Genomic DNA, 23,765 nt, shown 5'->3' on the forward strand with positions numbered 1-23,765 from the left:
ATATGCTGATAAACTTGCTCTTAATCCTATCTAATCCAACTCAGTTGGTTTGAGTGAAAGTAGGATCCGTTTCGGAACAAAAAATAAGTTTTTATTTTTTAAAAAGACAATTTCAAGCTAAAAAATTATGAACTTATTTAAATCTAAAAATATGCAATATAGATCTTGTTTAAAAGACGATGAAAAAAATAAAAAAATAATTTTTTATTTACTTTATTTTTCAGTGTAAAAATGTAAAATAAACTGTTTATATTTTTTAAGAAGATTTTTGGGGCTGAATAACATCCGTCCCCGTAATCCCGTCGATAGGTGGGCCGTAAGTAACAGCCGAATAAATAAATAAACAAATACTAACAGCTAAAAACCGGAATTATTTCCCATGGCGGGAACGACTGCCGCATTCCCTCCAACCCCGTCATCACTCTCTCTCCCCCAAAATTTACCCTTTTACGTCAGAGATCTCGTTGCTTCCGCCTCCCAACCCCCAAAATTCACTCTCCACAAAACCCTAAATTCAAAACCCTAATTCAGCTGATCCAATGGACACCGAGCCACAGGGATCGCCGGCCAGCGGAGCCGGCGATCTACGGCAGGCGGAGGAACGGCCGAGCGTTCGCCGGAGACTGGTGCAGTCCACACTGTTCCCGCAGAACAAGTCTCCGGAAATTGCGGCGGAGAAATACGACCAAGGTTGCGATCAAGAGGACGGCGGTAAACAAGAGAATACCAAGACGAGGAAGAGAAGGGGAAGGCCCCCGACGTCTTCTAAGATTGTGAGTGAGCTTCTCCAAGTTCGTAGATGCTAATTCTTCTTGGTTTAGTGTGTGCCCTTTGGCCCTTGCGCTGGAGGAAGTGGTTGTAGGTTTTCAACCCCTCTTCCTCTAAAATGCGATTTTCCTCACTGGCTTATTGGGAGGCACCTTAAGGCATCTGTCACATAATCTAGGCCTTCTCTTCCGCTCTTAATTCTCGTTTTGCGTTCCTCTAGAATAAGCAGACTTATCTACATTGTAGGACCAGTAGCTTGGAATTTGGTGAACTGATGATTTGTCATGCCCAAAACAAATTCAGTATACCGTATAATATGCTGTCTTGAAAAGATTTTTAAGTAAATCTCAGGCTTGTTTAGGCTCCCTGCAAGTGGGTGGTGGGATCGGACCCCATACACCTGAGTTATAAAAAAATAAAATAAAATCTAAGGTGTATTTAACGTACATAGGTGCTTAATTGGGTTATATTAATTACGTAAATCCCAGGTTTAGTTGGCTGGGTGAAAGCTAAGCGAACCTGGACCTTTGAATTGAAACTACTTCTTGGCAACATAATTCAAGGTAACTAAGTGAATGTCATGGCGTAATCATTCAATTTGATGTAATTATCGAACACTAAACAGAAAGATTTTTGTCTTTGGGTAGTGGGTGCGTGAATGGAAAAACTTTACAGAAGATGTCGGAATTCGAAGTAATGCTGCCTTCATTATTTGCTTTGAATATGTTGCATTGTCTCATTATTGGCATCCCTCCTAAACCTTTCTATTCTGAGCCATGAAGTTTCTGGGATTTAAATTTCCCATTTGACAATTACTTTGGCCATCATATATTTTGTTTATTGCTGCTATTTGAAGTTGAAGTAACTTCACATAGGTTGCTGTAAATGGCAAAGGGATCCCGAGCAGGAAAGAGGGCGAGAAAGATTCTCCACCTATTGTTAGTAAGTGCAGAACGTGCTAGAAATTTTCCATCCTTTTTTATTTTTATTTTTTGGCTTCATATCTCGAAAACTGAAATATGGAAGGGTGGAAATTGAGATCACATTGCTGAATTTCACGCAGAGGCCCATGTCTTCTTACAAGCTTGTGAGGGACAACATCCACAAGAAGAGCAGCAATGTGTTGTTTCACCTCAAGCAAACGATAGAACCTGCTCTCCAGTAGAAGCTGAAGCTGGTATGTCTATTTTCTCAAATTATGTGCCTCCAGATTAGGTTATCTTTAGCCTTTTCTTGTCATATACTTTTGAAGAGAAAAAGGCGGCCTAGATATGGAAGAGAGAGAGAGGGAGAGACTGCATACTGCTGGAAGCTAAATACCAAATGGACCGCGGAAAGTGCAACATTGTGATTCTTTTTTTCTTTTCTTTTTTTCCAGAGAGGAGGGGCTAACCCAAGTCACACAGAGCGGGTGTATGAAAGAGTCACTTCTCCAAATTCTGGAGATTGAGAGTGTCTTGGGAACATGCAGATTGCATTTTTTTCGTAACATTATAGACTTAAAAATATGTTTTAATGAAATCGATATGTATAACATGGATTTCGTATTCATAAGTTGTTCATAACGTTTTTAACAAATTTCTGTATTGTATGACTTCGTGCGAAAAGTCTAATAGACATCAAGTAGGTAACTGAAATGAAACAACATGCAAGAAACCAAGCTTGGTGAAGTTAGTTGTCTCGTGAAACCCCCACCCACACCCCCCCCCCCAGTGGAGGCCTGAGTTTGAGCCCCACGAGGGGTGGGTTTGGGGTTCGTGGGGCGGGTTTGGGGTTCAGGGCTATGGACAGCCTTTGAACCTCCTCTTGATTAACATACTAACACCCCGCTAACCCCCGCCGATATAAAAAGTGTGACCAAAAAAAAAGAAAAAAGGAACAACATGTGTGCACTAGTTTACTACTGGGTTGTGATTTTTATGCCCATGGCATTCACTGCATCCATTCTATTTAAGCCTATACTTGAAATGAGTTGGGAACAGTGTTTGGTTGCAATTAGAATGCGGTGATATCAATGTAAAGCTGGGTGGGCTAGATTTGACACGTGGGAATGCAAGCCATCCCTTCTCTTCAGATGGTTTAGCTAATATACTGATACCTGAATCGATTACATCCTGGATGTTCCAAAAGTTTTGCCAATTATAGGCAAAACTTTCCAGCTTTTTGTGTATGCTTCATTTCCTCTACTCTCTAGTCAATGTGTTCTCCAATTTTCTTTTGATTTGTCCTTGCATTCTGATTATGTCATTATTTTAAATCATTCCAGAATGCTGATTTTAGGATTTTGAATTGATCATGGTTAAAGACAGAGCAATGTGTTCTGATGGACTCAATCTCTAAGTTCTAAAAGAAGGTGGAATAGGGTAACTTAAAGCATAAAATTCACAAACCAAACTAAGTAAACACAACTTCCTCAGTTACTCTGCAGATGAGCTAAGTTGTCTAAGTAGATTTTTCACCACCTGTCAATATAGGAAAGAAAAAGGCACATCCAAACAAGCAGTTTCACATTTTCATAATGAACCTTTTGATCAATGCAAAACTATGAGAGTGCTTTTAGTCACTTTTATTGATAATTTTAGACCTTTACAAGGACAGTCTGCAACTGGGGAACCAAGTCCATTGAGAGCACTTTTGTTTTTCCAATCATGCTTTGATCAGATATCAACACCCTATTCCCATTTGCGAATTCATGACATTTATATGTTTGTTAGACATGAAGACTCCTCGGCAGTTGAAACGGCGGGTGAATTCAACACCAAAGAAGAAGCAAACACAAACTACACCAAAAAAGTATAGTAAGAATACTGGCCTAAAAGAAACATGCCTTGAGCACATATCGGACATACAGAGTGGAAATCCAACACAACCAGTTCCTGATCTTTGGTTAGAGGCAAAAATGAAAGCCGAGGTGAGTCAAGCTTCTGTGCTTTGTTCCCTTTTACATCTTTTTTTAGCTGAACATTGATCAGATCACTTATTGGTTGTGTTCCTTCACATAGTCAGAAGAAAGAAACCCTATTTGTTTGTGGTGGTTCTTGGTATTCACCAATATTTCTGATTAGATGAGACTTTTGTTTTGAAGATGCTGAATTCGTTTCACACAAGTGCTTTATCCCTCTATTCTTACAGTGATGTATTTTCTGACCCTAAGCATCCTTCTTTTAACTTTATCAGGAAGATGCACGTATTTTTGGTGGAAGGCAGATGCACCCGTTTTTCTCATCAACAAAGATGACCAAGAATATCAAGAAGACAATTGATGAGGAGGGAAATTGGTGCTCAGTTGGGGGAAAGGAGAAATACCCTACCCTCAGCCCCATTCATGTATTTGAAAAGGTCCAGGTATGTCCTCTTTCATAACTGAAATTAGATTTTCTGTTCCTGCTCGATTGCTTTCAATTATCCCTTTTTTTGCATTGCAGGATGATGCTGGCTCCCTTGATTGGGGGAATTGGATAGTTTCTGAAAGAAGCTTTGTCAGTTCCAATTGCGATCTCAAGACTGCATGCTCACCAGTTTCTGTAGGATCTGTCAATTCCTTACATTTTGATGACTCCCTAATTCTATATCCTAGCAGAACATCATTGCTTCAGAGTGAGGAAGTTATATGTTTGGATCAGTCTCCTGTTCAAGAACGTAGGTATGCGATATCGGCAACTTCAGCTGATGCCCCAGCGGTGCTCGATGAAGATTTTGATGTGGTACATATTTGTCTTATTTATCCTGGATTTACTGGTCGAGCGAAACAAAAAATCTGGATTTACTGTTTCTTTGATAGTCAGTGGATTCTAATGTTGCAATAAGCTTCTTCCCAATATTTTTTGAGTTCAGCAGGGTCATGGGCATCCTGGTCATATAAGAAACTCAGATGCTGATGGGGAGGGTAGATTTCCTCACGAAAGGTGAGAATTCTCTTGAATTTTCATTTGTTTTGGTTTACTATGGCTAAAGGAACATTGCATCGTAATAAATCTTAAAAGCAGAAACTACCTTGCGGAAAAGTTTGGATTAAATGGATTTCCCATACTTTCCCTCGACTCCATTTTCTGCGGAGTCTAGCATCACTTGTGGAGCTATGCGTGGTTTTCGAATGATGATGTGCATGAGGCTCCACTGATGCAGGGTTTGGGGAGGCAAGATGTATGCAACCTCATTTGGCTTTGATAGGATATGGTTTGAAGTAATATATTAGGTTCATTTGGTAGATACTGATCTAGTTCAGCTGTATCATGGCACATCCATTTGGACTATCCTGCAATATGTTCTTTATCTCAGCGAGGTGAAATTTGACATTCTGCTTTGCACTTTAAATGGGGAAAATGGAACCTCATGTTAAATAAAGTCCCACTGAAGATTTTACCTAAACATCCATTAGCTATGCTTTTAACTGTTACTTTTCAGAGAAGCAAAGAAGAAACTGAATGAATTATTGATTCAAGTCTGTACAGAGTACAAAGCCAATGCATGTTTAAACAGAGAAAACCTAGAGAGAATCTTCACCTAAAATGGAAAATATTACAAGATATGATCATGGATTCACACTATTACAAGATACGATCACGATATGATAGGATTACGATAAGAGGATTCCAATAAGATACATTCACATTAAGTACATCCTATCTATGTTTCCTAGTGTCTCTCCTATTAAAATCATGCAACTGGAGATGCACCCATTAGGCAAACTTGTTCTAAATCAACTTCACATATATTTATCCAAAATCATTTTTTGTTTGCCTTGGGTGGACTTTTGAAATGATCTATTTTGTGCGTATGTAAATCAGACTGTTTGCTTTATGTCCTTTGAAGGTTTATTCTAGTAATGGAACTTGTACATTAGTGATCACTTGATAAAGCTATTTGAGAAACCATTCTGCCGCCCTCTAATCGCGAAATATCCTGCTGCAATCCATTCTGCTTGATTATAGTCTGCTGAGGACGTATCATAGACTGGGGATAAGTTTCATATGACTTTCAATGACATGAAATTGAAGTAAAATCCACAAAGGGGTCCTTTATGCTATCCTAGAAACAGTCTACTTAGTGTTTGTGCATCCAGCTTATAAGTTAAAACTAACCGGCAATGATGGGAGGGACCACCCAAGTTCAACTAGTTTCAGATGTAATAAAGGATCGACGTGGGTCAAGCTTTAACACTCCCTTGTGCGTGGAGAGGTAAGCAAAAGATCTAAAATGTTGGAATTGAAATGCAGCATCGCAACACAATGCGTTTGTTACATAAACGAAGTAGAAACTCAATCTAGAGAATCTTGTTCAAATACCTCCAAGGCCTAGCTCGACTACCTTGTTGAAGAGTCCAAATGAAATTTAGTTGGGAAGGAGCCAAAAGGCCACCCGGGCTCATATATGAGTTTTGAAAATGATAATTAATTGTTATGCAACAAGATCCTTAAATTGATAGGCTGAGAGAACAAGCATATGAAAAATATTATAGTTGATGTTATTTGCAGAATTTTGAATCTAGATGTTGGTGATTGTGTGAAGATAGGACGTCGGTTGTTTAATAGCAGAACATTACATTTATAAACACAATTTTATGCTGCTCAAGAGTCAAGATATCTCTTCCTCAAATTATCGACGTTTAATTATTTGCTTAATGGTTTTTTTTTGGTCTTGAACTTGACCTTGTACTGTCTATGACCTTGCACGTTTATATCCGTGCACAACATTGCATGTGATTGACCATTTGCTTTCCATTCTGCTGTTGCCTACACAGGATGAAGACATACGATGACGTTAATGGCAATCACCCGGTGAATAGCCTATGGACAAATAAATACCTGCCTCAGAAGGCCATTGAGGTGAGCCCTTGAGGTATCCTGAAATTAATTTTTTGACAACTTGAAAGTCTCCTGTTAGGCATTTGTACAAAAATGAGCTTAAGGATCCTAGTTAATATTCGTAGACTCCTACTTTATATATATATATATATATATATATATATATATATATATATATATATATATATATATATATATATATATATATATATATATACGGGACGATTCAAGGGACACCCTAAAAAACACCTAAAAAAACACCCCAAATCTCAATCTCATATTTCCTGATCAATTTTTTATGATCCGAACTGTTCAATGTGTGCAGAATGTGATTTTAAGGATGCCCGCGAGAAATTAGCAAAAAATATGACACGGAAAGGCTTGATTTGAATTTAAACCGTTCAATAAAAAACTGTTTGAAACTGTTCGGATCAAGCCCTTCCCGGTCATTTTTTTTTGCTGATTTCTCGTGAGTACCCTTAAAATCACGTTCTGATCACATTGAGCGGCTCGGATCATCAAAATTTGATCGGGAGCTATGGGGTCTTTCTTTCTTCCTTTATTTATTTCATTCCAGCGATTTTCCTGCTCTCTGTACTCAGACCGGACGTTGAAGGGTATTGTTTTCAACACTAAAATCAAACCTTGGCCAGCCAAATAAATCCTTTTATCAAGGCTGCCATGTCAACCAAAACTTACAACAGAAGGGATATGAATTGTTCTTTCATTACTATGCGCTCCAAGGCATTCTCGAATAAAGAAAATACTATGCACTCCCTGAAACAATCTAAAATTCAGCCCCTAACTGATCTATGTTTAGACTGTATAAATGCTAACTTCTTTCCCTTCCCTTTGGTATCTAGCCTTTGATTTTACACTGAAGCCAATTTCTTGGTTGCTGCCCTGGCACTCACTTATAAGCTCTTAACTTCTTGTCTGCCCTTTGGTTTCTAGACTTTGATTTGACACCAAAGCCAATAAATTGGCCGCTGCTTAGGCACTCCAACAGTTAAGACATTATAAACCCTCACTTCTAGGTTGCTCTTTTGTGCCTAGCCATTGATTTTACACCAAAGCAAATAAATTGACTACTGCCCAGCTACTTGAATAATGGTTTTTGGAAAAGTTCAGCGACGCACTAGTTTGAAGATTAGTTTTATTTTTGTTCGTCACTTAAAATCCAAGATCCTTATTCTTGGGGTTTTAAATTCGAACTCCCAATTTTTGTATTGTTTTCTACTAATAAACCATGGATAGGTAGCATATTTTGAGTATCCAAAGATGTCCTACATCTGCGCTGTGTACGAAAATTGCTCCTACTTACAGAAAATAGGAACCTATCAATCCTAGAAAAGGATATTGATGCACCAAATGTGTCTTAACCTCCTTCAAAGGAAAATGCTTCAATCTAAAAGATTCGATGCAATTTGCGACGCTCTCATTTCTAGAATACTAGTTAGGACACCCTTCGTACTTCAACCCTTTCTTTAGCTACTGTAAATTCCATCCTTAACTCTTTGGTATTGCAATCAATAACTGAAACAAAAAGCACCCAAGAACATTCGAGAGAAGATGGGACAAGGAATGACTCCGTGTTTGAACATTGTGGTCCATGGATATTAGTGTTGGAAGGTTACTTGAAAGGACTTATGGGTAAATGAGAACGGGTGGTACAATTGCTCGAGGCCTTTGAAGGTGGAGGAGGAAAGGACTTTGGGGCCTCTGAGAGAGAGAGAGAGAGAGAGAGAGAGAGAGAGAGAGAGAGAGAGAGAGAGAGAGAGAGAGAGAGAGAGATGTTTGGGTGAATGAAATGGCGTTGTCTTTCTCTGCTTGGACCTCCCTATACATAGGAGGCTTAGAGGTGGGTTCAGCTCACCCGAGTACATGTGGCCCCTCCTTATGGGTTTGGAGGTGATAGAACCTCACCTGCAAGTCCTAGGGCTAGACGTGAGTTTGCAAGTCTTGTGGGAAGTCATATTATCCATCTGTCAGGGTAGGTATGATATGTGCTCCAAGTTGTCAACCAGAGGGTGATGTTAGGGTGAATGAAATGGTGTTGTCTTTCTCTGGTTGGACCTTCCTACACATAGGAGGCTTAGAGGTGGGTTTAGCTCACCCGAGTACATGTGGCCCCTCCTTACTGGTTCTGGGGTTTGGAGGTGATAGAACCTCATCTGCCAGTCCTAGGGCTAGACATGAGTTTGCAAGTCTTGTGGGAAGTCTTATTATGCATCTGTCAGGGTAGGTATGATATGTGCTCCGAGTTGTCAAATGTCTTGGTTGGGCACACCCCCGGTTAAGGTGAAGCTCCTTAGGGCAAGCCTTGACAACCCATTTGCTCTATCCTCCGTATTACATGCCTCCTTTGGTCCAGAGCAAGGAAGCTAAGCCCTGTTCTTGACCTACAATGTTGTGGAGTCGCTAGGCTCAATGGGGTCTTATCGGATTGGGTAGGCAGGCAGGAGATGCCTTGGGGATCTCTTTAAGTGTTTGCACTAGCATAATTGGAGGCTCCATGGAGGGCTCCCTTGCATTGGGAGATAGAGGGACATGAGCCAAAAGAGTTTACTTGTTTGGAGTGATATGGTGAGGAAGCACTGCGCTCCATTGTCTACTCTACACTGTTGAGCACAGGCCCACTGGTATGTGCCCCATGGTGAGGGCCTTTAAGATGCCCACATTAATGCCCCCTCGGCGCATTCGCTCATGTCTCAAGTGACTGCGTGTCTGCATAATATCTGTTCTATTCTGCTATGTCTTTCCTGTAGTTGCAGAACCTCCTGTTGGGGTGGTGAATCCTCCACAGAAACCTCACTCCCATTGAGAAAGGAACCCACTCCTAACCAGGATAGAACCTCCTAGGGATATAATTCCCCCAAAGAACAGAAGTTAATGAAACCAAGAGACAATATAAATATGAACTAATGACAAGATGCTAGAAAAATGTTAACTCAAATTTGCTCAAGTGCTTAGTAGAAAGATATCTACCTATATTCGCTTAAAAGATATTTTCAGTTGACAGGAATTACGAATCATAACATTTACTAGGACTACATAGTTGTTTGTATAATCATTCCTAATGCTCCCTTCGACACTTCCGAACGAGGAGTTTCTATCCCCAGCCTTCGCCCCTGTCTTTCTCCTAGTTTTGATGTTTAGAAAGTCTTGTCTTGGTGATGGAGCTTTTCATCGCATCTGTTGAGGGGCGCTCAACTGTTAATATTTAGGGCCCTGGCTTTACTCACATCTTTCTGTTGAGAATTCTCAAGTGATTTGGTGGAGTCATGGGTTTGCTTGGAGCTCCAAATATACTTCATATATATGACCTTTCATGGTGGAGCGTCGCCACAGGGCACATATCTGTGGGCCCGTGACCCACAACGAGTCGTGTAGAGCAGACAAGGGTGCTCAGTCCTTCCCTTCATAATTTCATATAACTTCAAATGGATTCCATGCAGACCCTCAGGGAGCCTCCAAGTATACTACCACAAATACATAGGGAGATCTCCAAGGATTCTCCTACCTATCTATCCACAAACATCCATACATTAACAAGAAGTGTCATCCAGTTTAAAACTTCTCCGCAATACTGCCAAATAACAAATCTATTACTGACGTACAAATGTACTACGGATGTTGCCTTTATGTCCCTCACAAACGAAACACCATATGTACGTTCAACATTGAATCGTATCTTCAACAACCTTCCTTTTGTTTTCAACCATTCAAGCCCCTTATTCTAAGATATGATGCTAGAACAACCCAGATCTCTTAGCAAGAACTGACCTTTCATTAACATGCTACATTCTATTAATGTAAACCATGTTTCTTGACGTTTGTCCATTCAACCAATATAATTATGTATGTGTTGTGTTATGTGGTTATGCAGGTATGTGGTAATCGAGAATCAGTGAATTTCTTAAGTGAGTGGCTACGACTTTGGCATGAACGAGGTTTTCGATCCAGCAAAGATCTTAGTGTTGGCAAAAACTTTATTGTGCATGATGATGATTATAACGGCTATCAAAGTGACTGCGATTCCGATAATAGAGATGAGGATGGTAGCCTGAAGAATGTTCTCTTAGTTACCGGTCCTGTTGGGGTATTCATCTAGTTTCGTTTTCTTTTGTGCGTATGTATGCTCCCCTGCTCACATGCACCCACAATTTTTTAAGTCAGAAATAATGAAATGCAATATATGTTTGCAGTTTGCACGTTAATGTCACCCTTTGTAATTTGTTGTTTGATTATCATAACTTTTTATCAACTTTGTCCTGAATAAGGGGCTTTACTTTAATGGCTTGCAGTTTGCAAGGATTTTAAAGAAAAGTGAGTGACTGGACTGTAGATCCCCAGATTAGATTCCTGATTACAGATATGAATTCGTTAGTCTTGTATGGGACAAGAGTTTGGGGGTGATGAGAATATTAAGGCCAAGTAGCTCAGTTTTTAACGAGACACTCTACATTCTGTTATTAAAGGCTTTGGTTTGATGGCTTGCATTAGCTAGGATTTCAAAAGAGGACAGAGAATGACTGGATGGATAATTATTGCAGATGTTACCACATTGGTCTTTTGATTGTGGTAAGAGGTGGAGTGATGATGAGATAATGGTGGGGGTAGCGCAATTTATGAGGCCTGCTTTTCTGAGTCTTGCAATCATATGGTTGGTTGATGGCTTGCATTTGGAAAGGATTTCAAAAGAGAATAGACAATGACTTGTAGTTCACTAATGAGAAGTGTCAGTGGCTTTAACAGTTACAGGGGTAAACAAGGGTCCATTTCCGGATTGTATTTCTGAGAATTTCAATGCTAGACGTTGCATCTTTTGAAAAATGATGTCTTGGCCTTGCGATTTTTTTTTTTGTCATTGGGATCTTTCGAGGAAAGCCTTAATGCTTCTTTTATTGATCTGAATTTGGAGAATGGCAGTGCAACCGAGTCACAGGATTTTGAACCCATAGCCTTGTGGGTTGTGCATACTGGTTGCTGCTAAAGCAATATCCTTTCTGTTTAGAAGGATTGTTGGAAAAAATCTGTTCCACTGTCAAATGCGTCCGTGAAGGAAATATAGATCTTGGATGCAATCCATATTACAAAATGTGTATTTGGAAACAATTCATAGGGAACTGTATGGTTTTCGCAAACTTGACAGTGAGAAAATTAATGGACATGTGAAATAAGATTTTGTCATCTACATGGGGGGAAGAGTTACTTTGGGAATAGGTTGTTGTTGTTGGACTTGAGATACCTTACAGCATCTCACATTCGTCAATAAAATAGAAAACCCTACCCCAACAAGCAACGGCTTTCGTGCTAGGTGCCCCTTCCCACTACACGTGAAGGGCAATGCTGTTGCTTGTGCCATCCTTCATTATGTATGCATACATACATACATATAATGTGAAGTATATCTAATCATCCATGGTATGTTTCTTGGTGTTGTTTAGATTCTTTAGAACTTCTTTCGTCAGTTTCTTTCCTAGAACTTCTTTTGTCGGTTCTGTTTTTCCCATGCAACCAATTCTATCTGTTAAATACAAGTGCGATGTTGATCATGCTGGATAAAATGGATGCCTCCTTAATTGCAGAGTGGGAAGTCTGCAGCTATTTATGCTTGTGCGAAAGAGCAAGGTTTTCATGTCATTGAGGTACTAATAAACTGGTGATATCCTTGGTTTGGACCATTTTGCATGTTGTATTCTTGGAAATTAACGGCCCATTCCCCATGCAATATAAGTGTGATGGCCTTATGTCAGTCAAACCAACGGAGGAACTTATGGATGTGAAACTTCAACATTCAATGCATTACAGTTTAATGTCCCCCAAGTAAATTTAAAATGTGGAAAATCTTATCCATTAGATGTTATCTCATCATCGCTAAATCTTGGAAGTCTGTACTTTAGGACAAATTAAGGCATTGCAAAGCTGACACATATGGTCTGCTGTCTTCTAGGTCAGCGCATCAGATTGGCGAACGAGAGCTCTTGTGATGCAAAGATTTGAGGGTGGCGTAGAATCACATTCAGTTCAACGGTAGGTTAAATTCATTGCTCTTTGCTGCCACATAAAAGTTGTTGCGCTTTCCAAGTAAACTGTTGTTTTGGAGCTGTAGTTACATGTTCCTGCTACCTTTTTTCCTCACCTTCAACTATTCCTAATTTTGAAGTTTGTGTTGTTGTTAAAGTTAGCTGTCTTTAAACAATATTGGCAGTCCTAACAAATTTCATACAAGTAAGTAACCTTAGGAGCAAATGCAATCCAAATATTGATGATGGCATGGAGGTTAGCATCCAGAAATGCTTGGACGGAGGTTTAATGGCCTTGTCCTTAGAAGCACAACACGAACACAGTATGGACATGGAGCACGTTGAAACATACATGGGGTGATATGGCAATAAATTTTTTTAATGTATTTATATGTAGATAGTTATTTTGGTCTGGATATGTACATGGTTATTACATCCACATCTAATCAAAACTACTGAAAATTAATACTAAACAGATCAAAGCAGGTCAGGGTTGGCCTCCAATGGAGTTCAAGCGCTAGATGGGGTACTCTTTGATTGTTTGATGGTTTTAGGGAACACATCAGTGAGGGGTTTAAGTAGGGAGTTTTTTGTCGTTTCTCATTTAAATCCCTTTGTTTATTATTGTAGTGAAAACAGCTTTTAATATTCACATAAAGCAACCAAATCAAGGTGAGATTGATTAAGAGAGAAAATCCCAAAATGGGATACAAGGAGCAAAGCTCTCAAATATTCTTTCTTCAACATATCAAAAACTACCAAATGAGACCTTTGCACCTATTTATAGACTCAAGACCCTCCTACCACTAGATGACTGCTAAAATGACACAAATACCCTAATTTCTACTGCATCATTACACGTCTAGGTAGCAGTTTGGATTAAAAGAAAGTAGGAAGCACCACACTTTGCAAACCATATTTGAGATTATCGTGTCCCATATGACTAATAGCCACGACACCTTGTTAGTCATGTTCATTGATGTAGAACATGTAGAGGCCCAATTTCATGATCAATTGGACCAATCGAAGCCTCGGAAGCCTAAACGTTGCTTAATTGCAAATTACCTGATTTGGCAAATTTCGGACGAGCTCGGATCTGTCCCAAACTTGGTGGGCTGACTTATTTTCGTTTTGTGTTCAAGACTCACCACCCTATGTCGTGAGCCATGGTGTTTTTCGGCCTAATTCCTTCGTTTAGGCCTTCAATTTACATTTTTTGCCGTTTTAGGAAAGTTTTGAAACATTAATAACTCTTAGCTCGTAATTCTTTTTCAGTTGGTTCTTTTTGGGAAAGTCTTAATTTTTTGTCTAGTTTTCAATTTTATTATTTTCTCCAATTTTCGGGACTTTTCATTTTTCTAGGGTTTCTAGGGTTTCGGGCCTATAAAAGGGTTTGTAACCTAATGTTTATGCAGCTTTTGATCAATAATATTCAAACTATGTCTCTTTCTCTCGTGGACTCAAGTTTATTATTCGTTTGGATTAGTACGCAACTAATCTTTTGTTAATTCCGCTGCATCATTCATGCTTCCTAAGATTTTGATGCCAACACAGATTTTTATTATTTGGTGTGGTCCAAAAACCGTTCAATCCTAAAAGGGAGACCTAAGCATTCGTCAGCCCCTACTTGGGTGAGAGGTTTTAGTGTTTACCTTGAAAGGGTTCAGTGGTAAGTGGGCATGGCACAAAATAGAAAGCGCGTTTGTAAGATTTTCCTGTTAGATATATTGGTCAAGTTAGAGTTACAACTATTTTTTAACATTATTCATCTTGATTTGTGATTTGGTTGTGCATGTCATTTTTACAATGATCCTCTTGAATGGTTGGTTGCCTTCATTGAATACAAGGAGGGAACAAAAAAGAAAATTAAAAAGGGTAAGAGTTTTAGCCACTTGAGAGTTAAATAAAGCCGGATGGAGTTAATTCCAAACTGTTATAAACTAAACCCATTGAGTGGGAGCATAGTTGTCAAAGGAGGTGCGCTTTGGCGCAGGGTTAGCCCCTTGACTGAGCCCATGCAAGGCGCCTTCAATGAAGCGCAGCCAAGGCGAGAAAAGGCACGCCTCTTTCAATTTTAATCACAGCCATAAGATCAAAGCTAGGTTAAATGTAATACTTTCACTCCTTCAACCTTGACTTCAGTAGATCCTAAATCTCTCCTCTCTCAATCGCCAGAAACGAAAATAGCACATGTATCATCTCGATCATCGATTGATCTTCTCTGTCCTCTCATCTCTTCTTTCTGGATCATCAGTCGATTTGTATATGAAAATGAAAATGCTTTTTTTTTTTTAATGTTTTAAAAAATATGTAATTTGTGTATCTGTTAGTGTGTACATATAATTATACTGCATATAAAAACGAAAAAGCTTTTTCTTAATGTTTTCAGAAACAGTACACTGTTTATGTTTTTTTGTCTATTAGGCTATATAGTATTGGTGTATGGTATTTTTCCTATTTTTATCGCCTAGGTACGCCTCGCTTCAAAAAAAACGCGCCCCTTGCCTTGCGCCTCTCGCCCTTAGCAACTATGAATGGGTGATTCTAATAAATACAGATATAGACATGGAATGTGGACGGGCGGACACGTTAGTTTTTCAAAAATTAGGATGTAGACATGCTGAAGAAATGTTTAATATGATAATGGATTCTACCTCCGTTCACAAAAGATTGTTTGGTTCGCAAATCAAGAAGTTAAAAGTAATGCATTTTTGTTGACAAAAACTAAACCTTTTTCCTGCAGGTTACTAGATATCAATGAGTTCTTTTAATTACGAAAACCAATTTTGATTTCTATTACAAAATTGCATTCTTTTTAAGTTCCAAATTTCGCAGACTGGCAATCTTTTTGGAACGGAAGGAGTATATGTTAGATGTATAATTTATTACTGTCATATTAGTGAATAAATGACTTTTATTGGACAGAAAGCACATCATATTGATGTCATGAACATATAAAAGGAATTACTCAATAACGTACTCATGAATTAAGCATCTATGATGATTTTACAAATTGCAAAATTTAAAAATTTGTCGTATGACCTCTTAACATCTCCCCACCGTGTGACCTAAAAATATAGTAACACATGCAAACACATATAGGCATGGCCCACGTGTTCGAAGCATACCTTAACGTGTCTATGACGACATGAGTCAAACATAGTGCTTGGGGGAGATTAAATAAGTGCTCATAGACTTTAGAATAATTACTCCAACATGCCAATACCTTAAATAAGAGCTTTGGGGGCTTTGAATACTAATATTAGTTTTGATGTAATGTATATTTTTGTAATAATAGAAAAGGACCTAAATAAGACATTGGAATTGGAGTATGATATCCCTTGTCTGTACTGTTTCCTAACAGCTGAATCTTGCGATACAAGTGATGATCGAGCATGATATCATAACTTAGGTTTAGGGTGGTATTCGATTTAAGCCTCGTTTGCATTTGTTCCATGTTTTCATTGTTCTTTGCTCCATGTATTGATGTTTGAAATGGAGTGTATTATGGCCGGTGTTGGAGAGCTTCACATGCATTGTATAGCTCCTTCCCTAACAGTTAGAGCATTTGTGACAAGGGTGATCCACAACTATTGTCGATGCCCATCAAAATTTAATGATAAAAAATTATTGGCTCCTAAAACACTAAAAACCGAATTTTCTAAAAGCAGATTGATTTTGGTAATAATAGATTGGGACCCTCAACTACAATGAACAATTTTTACTGGACTTGGATGGTTGCTTGCTTGTCTAGTAGTCCGTGGCCTTTGTTTGATGCTTCTTAAATAAAAATTTGTTAGATATTTTTACAAGTTCGATGATGCTCTATGAGATCAGTTGGTGTCTTAGAACAGTAACTTGTGATTTGTGAGTCACCGGGTCATAAATGTTTACGGAACAAGCTTTTCAATGTGCATGATTCAAGATTGTAGATTTATTTTTTCCAGCGACAAATTTGCCTGCTTTTCAGTATTCGAACATGTAACCAAGCAAAGTGCCAGAGAAACCACAATACATTTGAAATGTGGCAATTGTGAAGTTACTTTCCCCAGTCTATTGTCTTCTTTTATTTCCATTTTCTTTTCATTGATTTTGGTCATTTATCCAATTTACCACCGGTTCTGTCTCTTCCAGTATACTGAAAACTCCCGTGGGTACAGAGAGCAAGCTTATACCGAAATCCTTCCCAGTCTTTCCTTACAGCACAACGGTACAAGGGTCTGACAGTGAAGTTTTTGAACTAATACCCTTATTGGATGGGGAAGAAGACTCGCAAAATAAGACCAGAACACCAGAGAAATTTGTCAGCAGGGCATATGGAACTTCTATTGATCAAACTGCAAGTAAACCCTTGATACTTTTTGAAGACGTTGATGCTCTTCTTTCTGAAGATCATGGTCTTATTGCCACTATACAAAAACTTGCAGAAACAGCAAAGCGGCCAATTATATTGACTAGCAACAGTAAGGCGTCTAATTGGTTGAAGTAGTTCTTTTCCAAATCAAGCTTGTGTACCAAGATTTGATAAACATTGTTGTTTTGATATATTTCAGATCACAGTCCTGTCCTGCCCAATAATTTGGACAGGCTTGAGTTGTGTTTTGCTATACCATCAATGAAGGAGCTCCTTTGGCACGTGCATATGGTATAACTACTTTTATATTGCCATTTTACCCAGTTCCCCATCTTGGAGATGTGTTTACATCTTTTGTAATTGCTCTGTAGGTTTGTACTGCAGAAAAAGCACAAATCCAACCGTGCTTAGTGGAGCGATTTATTGGATGTTGTCGGGGAGATATTCGTAAAACCCTTATGCATCTCCAGTTCTGGTGCCAGGGTTGGAGAGAGCAAAAAGGTCAGTCACCTGGACACCTTGTATTGATGTCGAATGCACTTATAATGATTGTGAACGTGGCTTGTTCACAACAGTAGTGACAGGTTACTCTTTTTGCCAATTTTAGCAATTAATGAGTACAAATACAAGGGGTACCCATTGAATGACTTTCGTATGGAGTACTAGAATATTTATCCATCTTGAATGATATGTCTTTTTGCTTAAGCTATACTTCTTTTTCGTTTAACATGTTACTAAATATTCAAGAATGAGTGTGAACTACTTTTGGAAAAGACCATGTGGGTGATCACCAAGCCAAATTTACAAAAAATAAGCTAATCTTATACAATTTTTACCACTTTGAGTCGAAGTGCAAAACCAGAAGCATCGAAAATAGGATAAAAGCTTTCATGTCTGAGATAATCAGCAGTTTGTCCAGCACTGCCAATAAGTGATACACCCCAAAACTGGTATCAGAGCTGGACAAGAGCAGCCATTTTTGCTTGCAGCTGGGTAAACGGAGACTCAACTAATTTAGCTCAATGACATCTGTAAATCATGAGGCTGTTTGCCTGGTCATTGGGAAAAGGGGGAGAAACAGGCCTTACAAGGCTTGAACCTGGGCATTTAGTGTTCTATGTTTCTCTGTGTAAGTTTTCCCACATCAATTCGATAAAGATTCTTGGATTTTTATTTGCGAAAGCAAGGTACTTAGATTTAGAAACAAACGAAAAATAACCACGATAGTGTTTTTAGCTTCTTTAAACTGGATCACCCGAAGGTTGAACCATTGAACTGGGCTTGTCTTGTTCATTAGCTCGATGTTTGGTACGGTTGAGAATGAACTACGCTTCACAAGGATTGAGGACAGTAGTCCTTAGCCAACACAACTTAGTTAATCATTGCGAAGTAAAGAATTTTCAGCAAATGGAAACAAAGGACATTGAACAAGTACTTTTGTTTTCCCTCCACTATTATTTGCGTGGGAAAGTAGTTCAATTTCAAGAACAATTTTACTCAGTGAAGGAATGTAGGGCAAATTTACAGGAGTAGTTCTTTTGTTTTTGGCTAGTTTCCATTTATATCGCCATCAAAGTGCATTTTATATAGCTGCAAAAGTGCATTTTTTTTGTCCATGAGAAATCCAAAAGAAATTATCTAGCACTTTCTTCACTATTGATTAAAATTGCGTTGCTGGAGAGTGGAGCCTCGAGAAGCACTGTTGAGAGGAAGATCCTTGGCCCCTGGCCCCTCTTCATTCTTAGTCAACTATTACTTTCAAGAAAAATTACCTTATCTTTATGCCGTCAACTTTCTCAGAATATACAGTAAGAAGACTTTGCTTTTCTTGCAATGTTTATGTACCTAACATGGTAGATATGATTCCCAAGCTAACAATGTTACTCCAATCATTCATTTTTTATTCATGTTATATTACATTACTCCATCCTTTCTCTTTCAAAACGTAATAAAACCCCTACTGTGTAATTTAGATAAACGTCGAAAAGCTGTTTATACCTACTTCTTAGCTATTTGTAACGTCAACAAAGTTGACACTGAATATTTTGTTTAATCCACACTGCCACCACACAAAACAATCCCCAATCTGGAAGGTCGCCATTGTTTTTCACTTATGGAAAAGTAGCAAAACCTTGATTCTGACCTACTTGGGGTTCACTTTCTTTTTTATGGTAGGGGGCCCAGCCGTCACTAAGTAAATATAGTGCCGGCCTGAGGGTAAGCCCCACGAGCCCCCGGTTTGGGCAACCCCCCACCATTGGGCAACTCCATTTTTTTTTTTTTGTAAACCCAACAAATTTTATTTGAGACTTTGAATTTAGATGGTGTTCAAATGATTGCCTAGTGAATAGGAATGCAACAGGGCTTCTAGTCGAATTAAGTCGTTTTCTTGCAAATTTGTTCTCATGTTCAATTTACTTTTGATTGTACTATCTAGTATCTATGGAGTACGGACACAGTAAATCTAAGGTTTAAGTCCTTTCCTTTTCATAAAGAAAAAAATAAAAGAGAACACGGTAAATTTCAGGTTTTAATTTTCCCAGGTAGTGAAGAGCAAAGAAAATATGGTCCACTACTCTTCGATCTTGACGCTGGGCATCGGATATTGCCGAAGATAATCCCCTGGTGTTATCCTTCTCAATTGTCTGAAATTGTGGAGAAGGAGATTACTAATTCATTATTGATGATGGAAGAAAGTTCAAAATTAGTGGAGGTAATTGTGGAGGGAGACCCAAACAAAAAAGCAAAGCAGAAACGATTGAAGAGGCGTAAAAATTGTGACACTGATGGTATTGAGGCCAAGAAAGAAGCAATTTTAAGAAGGCACTGTCCTCTTCAGGACGGGAATGAATTAGAGACTCAATTTAATACTGCTTGTGAATTTTCAAGTTCCTCAGGGTCACCAGTTGCATTCACCCGGCGAATTTCTAGAAGAAAAATTGAAACAGTGTCGTCTTCCGATTCTGGAAGCGAGGACTTGAATGCCAAATTTCCCGTAGTCAGGGATAAACTCTATGAGGATACAAACAGTGGAATGTTACTTGAAGTAGATAGCAAATCCCCCTCTTGTTGTCTAGCAACCGGAATGTGCTTTGGCCCAAAACCTGTGCAGCTTCTTAATTCTGAAGTGAAGAAGTTGGAGGGAATTTTTTCTCTCTGTTCGGAAAGTGCAATATATACTCAGATTGATGGAACACAGGAATCAGTTGATGTATCATGTGTGCCCGAATCATCTTTTGTGCCTGAGACTGAGGTTGATGGTGGGACATCATTGTTCAATAGGACAGGCTATTCTTGTCATGATGCTGATGTAATGGAAGAAGTTTCCATGTTCAATGATTCAATGCTAAACATGCATGCAGTTGAGACAAATAACCATAACCAATATGTTTCAGGGTTACACAATAACCGGGAAATGGTAAAAAAATTTAATAGTTATATGGAATTAGCCCACGAAGAGGAGGTGGGGGACACTAACAATGAGCATGTGGGAGCTGTTCTGAGAGGGTATCCAGTGATGGACGAGTGTAGCCGTATGGACTTCAGTAGGCATGCCAAATCCAAGGCAAAGCCCAGCTCCTGGGTATTAATGGATTCTGTTCAAGATACATGGAGAAGAATTCGTGGTTCTGATACAGATCTAAGACAGTATGTCACCCTTGAAGAGAAAAACGCTTCCCAAGTCCTGAAACTTGCTTATGGAATGTGTAATTTAATATCAGAAGCGGATAAGTTACTTGGTGACTGCCATCAACTAATATGTGTAAGCCTGTTCTCATATTTTGTGTCTACATCAACATTTAATTCTCTCTTCTTTTTTTCACACCTCGTGCATTTGATTGTGGGCTAGTGTATTTTTTCAGGACTCATTGGAACCATCAATGGTTCCTCATGAGAAAACACATTCATTCAGCTGGTATGATGATCAACTATGGATGACATCCACAATTGCACAACATGGGATTTGCTTCTACTCAAAAGAGATTGCTGCTATAGGTTCATGTAATGGTTTTGTGAATAAAATGGATTTGGCATCAGAGATGCTAGCATCTTCAAGTAATACGACGGCTTTGGCGAAGTTGGTCAGTCAGGATATGGGAATTGAGAACTCACAGATGGGGTCAGTGGAAAGTGTCAGTTTCCTACAAAGGTATAATATTGTGGTCCTCATCTTGTTATACTATCTCTTCAAAAACGAAACTTGTTACTAGTAGCGTGTTAATGCTTACACCGTTACACTCATCATCCAAATTACAATGGATTTGATTAACCAATCAAATTTTTTGTTGTCCTTCAATATTAAAGGTGGTTTAATTGCACCATTTTGGTGAAGGTTTTCTGCCCTTCTTTCGGTAGGGTACTTATCTTCCATGGAGATCTTAATTTAGTGAATATAGTTTTGCCTGGGGAAAGACTGAACTGAATTAATGGCATGTTCAAAATTCACGAAGTTAAAGGAATCTACAATAAATGCAAGTCAATCTATCTTGCAGTACCTTCTCAAATTGCTCTTATAAAAGTTGAGAAATAATGATTTCTTTTCTGTGGCATTGAATTTATATTTGTGCCTAAAGATTTGTGAAGTAGACACAGAATAATTGCTTTGATTTTCGTCACAATGTTTAAGTATGGGATAATCGGAACTGTTCAGTTTTTCCAGATTCATTTTCTAGGATACCCTGACAAAATCAGCTCAATCGAATATAGATAAGTGCTTCGTCTAGGAGTTTATTTATTTTCTTTAAAATTCTTGAATGAAAAATTGAACATTTAGATCAAATGCTTACTAATCTCCTATTAAGATGAGTTTTTGCATAGTCTACTAACAAATGAATTTAGACAACAGGAACAGTTCTGATTATGGTACTGAAAGATGGAATGAGCATACCCTTGCGAGGGTGAACAAAGCGAGGGTGAACAAAATTGCTATCCTGAACTTGTGGATGCAAGTACAGGCTATGCATGGAACAAATGAGGCAACCGGAAATTCTGGTAAATGGCAACAACAAAAAGTACCTAATTCTAATAATGATAATAATAAGAAGGAAAATAACACCACCACCACCAACCAAAACAATACTACTAGTAATCATAATAATTGGTGGAGAATTCTTCATAGGTGCAAATGTCTCATCAATACAATCCCAAGCACCTATGATGAGACAGAATCATAATAACTGTTGGAGAATTCTTGGGGGATGAAACCACAAATGTGATGTACAAAAAGTATTTCTTCAATAATTTGTTTTATTCCAAGTTATTCTGGAAGGGAAAGGGAAATTTGACTCTGAGTCTCTTCATCTTAATGAGTAACTATCGGCGCATTTTCATTGTGCCTGTGGTGCAGTGAATTGGGCTCGTGTATTTCCTCTGTTATGTCCATAGTTCCATCAAGGTTATACTTGGCCACAAGAGGTGATGCATCATTCTATGAATACCTTTCTTCATTGGGCCAGATTTCAAGATTAGAAGCCTCCCGTTTGTCAGAGAGCATTGACGACACGAAACAGAAAAGGTATGTGCTTTTCATGTCAAAATGGAATTCCTGCGCCTCCCAAATTGCTTATGGTTTTAGACATGTCATGAATTTTGGTCAAGAGTTTGAAGAATTTCCTACTACAGGGTTCGTGTTGCTCATAACTACTTGAGTAATGGTGCTTGGATGTTATCGCCAGATGATATTTCGTTGCTTGGTCAATATCATTGCTATGGAAAAGGTTCATCTCAAACCATGGATAAAAGTTTGAGATAATGAAGTGTATCTCATGGTTAGATGTGTTGTAACTAACGTCAGACAAGTGGTTAATGCCTCAAGTTGCTGGGAGAGCATCATTCAAGTGTAGTGAGTTTTGGCGACAGCAGTTGACGTGACAAAAGATCAATGGCTAATTATTTTGCTTATAGTCGTTGACCTGATCCGGAACTTAAGGGATGCTAAACTCCGGATGAAGAATGAGAAAGAAAGAGGTCCGCAGAGATAGGTACATTGATTCTAATTTAGGATATGACATCATTTATTGCCCTCGTATATCATTTAGGGGTGTGGCTTGCACACACTTGGATCCCTCCTCCATGATTTGAGTTGTTCATATGGCAGGGTTTGTCAAATAGTATGCCCACATGAAAATTCAAGTTGGCTAGAGACCTGTAACCATTTGATCAAAACACTTCAAGTTTTGCAAAAAATGGTTAGATCATCTATTTTTCTAAGTAAAAAGTGTTTTAAATGAAGTGGTTGTGGGGGCTTTATTAATTTGAGTTTTCATGTGGACATTCTATTCAACGAGCCCTATAATATGAACGGCTCGGATTGAGGAGAGATCTGGGTGTTGGCAAACTGCACCCTGCAATCCCAGAAGCTGAGTCCAAATGTACAATGCAAGAAGTCATTGATGTTATAATATGTAAATATAAACATAGGTACACTTCTTATTGGTTTTTCTGTGGTTCTTGTGCTTGATAGTCATCAAATGTGCCAAAGAACATTTTGTACCTTTCCAAATTTTGTTCCCTGGAGATTTTCAGTTCCTGGAAGCGCCATTGCCCTCCACATTTTATTTCGGAAATTGGTATCTATCTAGTGGAAATTGCTAAAAAAAGGCATGTCTGATTCTGTCTCATCATAGGTCCTTCGGATTATATTGATGTAATACGATTTATTTCAGTTGGATTGTACTTAGCTACCTTCCTTTTCAAGGTTTACGAGAGAAGTTGGTATTTGTAAACGTGGAAATTGGGCAAGTTCGTATGTTGGAGGTTTAGGCCTTCCTTCCAAAATATACAAGGTTGCTCAATCGTTACGTCATTTAA

At 38.6% G+C, this 23,765-nt stretch overlaps 1 protein-coding gene across 5 annotated transcripts; it reads left to right on the forward strand.

Annotated features, from left to right (window-relative positions):
- The first annotated feature begins 351 nt into the window (after window positions 1-351).
- LOC131330380 (uncharacterized) lies at window positions 352-23,457 on the forward strand. 5 transcript variants are annotated; one of them, XM_058363930.1, is made up of 19 exons: window positions 352-773; window positions 1,644-1,710; window positions 1,832-1,945; window positions 3,483-3,679; window positions 3,946-4,113; window positions 4,194-4,472; window positions 4,603-4,673; window positions 6,509-6,593; window positions 10,462-10,674; window positions 12,164-12,223; window positions 12,529-12,608; window positions 12,812-12,958; window positions 16,736-17,064; window positions 17,155-17,246; window positions 17,327-17,456; window positions 19,499-20,718; window positions 20,819-21,105; window positions 22,303-22,470; window positions 22,578-23,457. In XM_058363930.1, the coding sequence occupies exons 1-19, from the start codon at window positions 540-542 to the stop codon at window positions 22,705-22,707; spliced, it is 4,071 nt and encodes a 1,356-aa protein (XP_058219913.1). In that variant the 5' UTR covers window positions 352-539; the 3' UTR covers window positions 22,708-23,457. The 5 variants fall into 5 exon arrangements, with proteins under 5 accessions (XP_058219913.1, XP_058219915.1, XP_058219914.1 ...); XM_058363932.1 differs by having other exon boundaries at window positions 12,821-12,958; XM_058363931.1 differs by having other exon boundaries at window positions 4,606-4,673.
- Window positions 23,458-23,765: the final 308 nt, after the last annotated feature.

The sequence above is a fragment of the Rhododendron vialii genome, chromosome 6a (assembly GCF_030253575.1).
Source record: "Rhododendron vialii isolate Sample 1 chromosome 6a, ASM3025357v1".
NCBI classification, from domain to species: domain Eukaryota; kingdom Viridiplantae; phylum Streptophyta; class Magnoliopsida; order Ericales; family Ericaceae; genus Rhododendron; species Rhododendron vialii.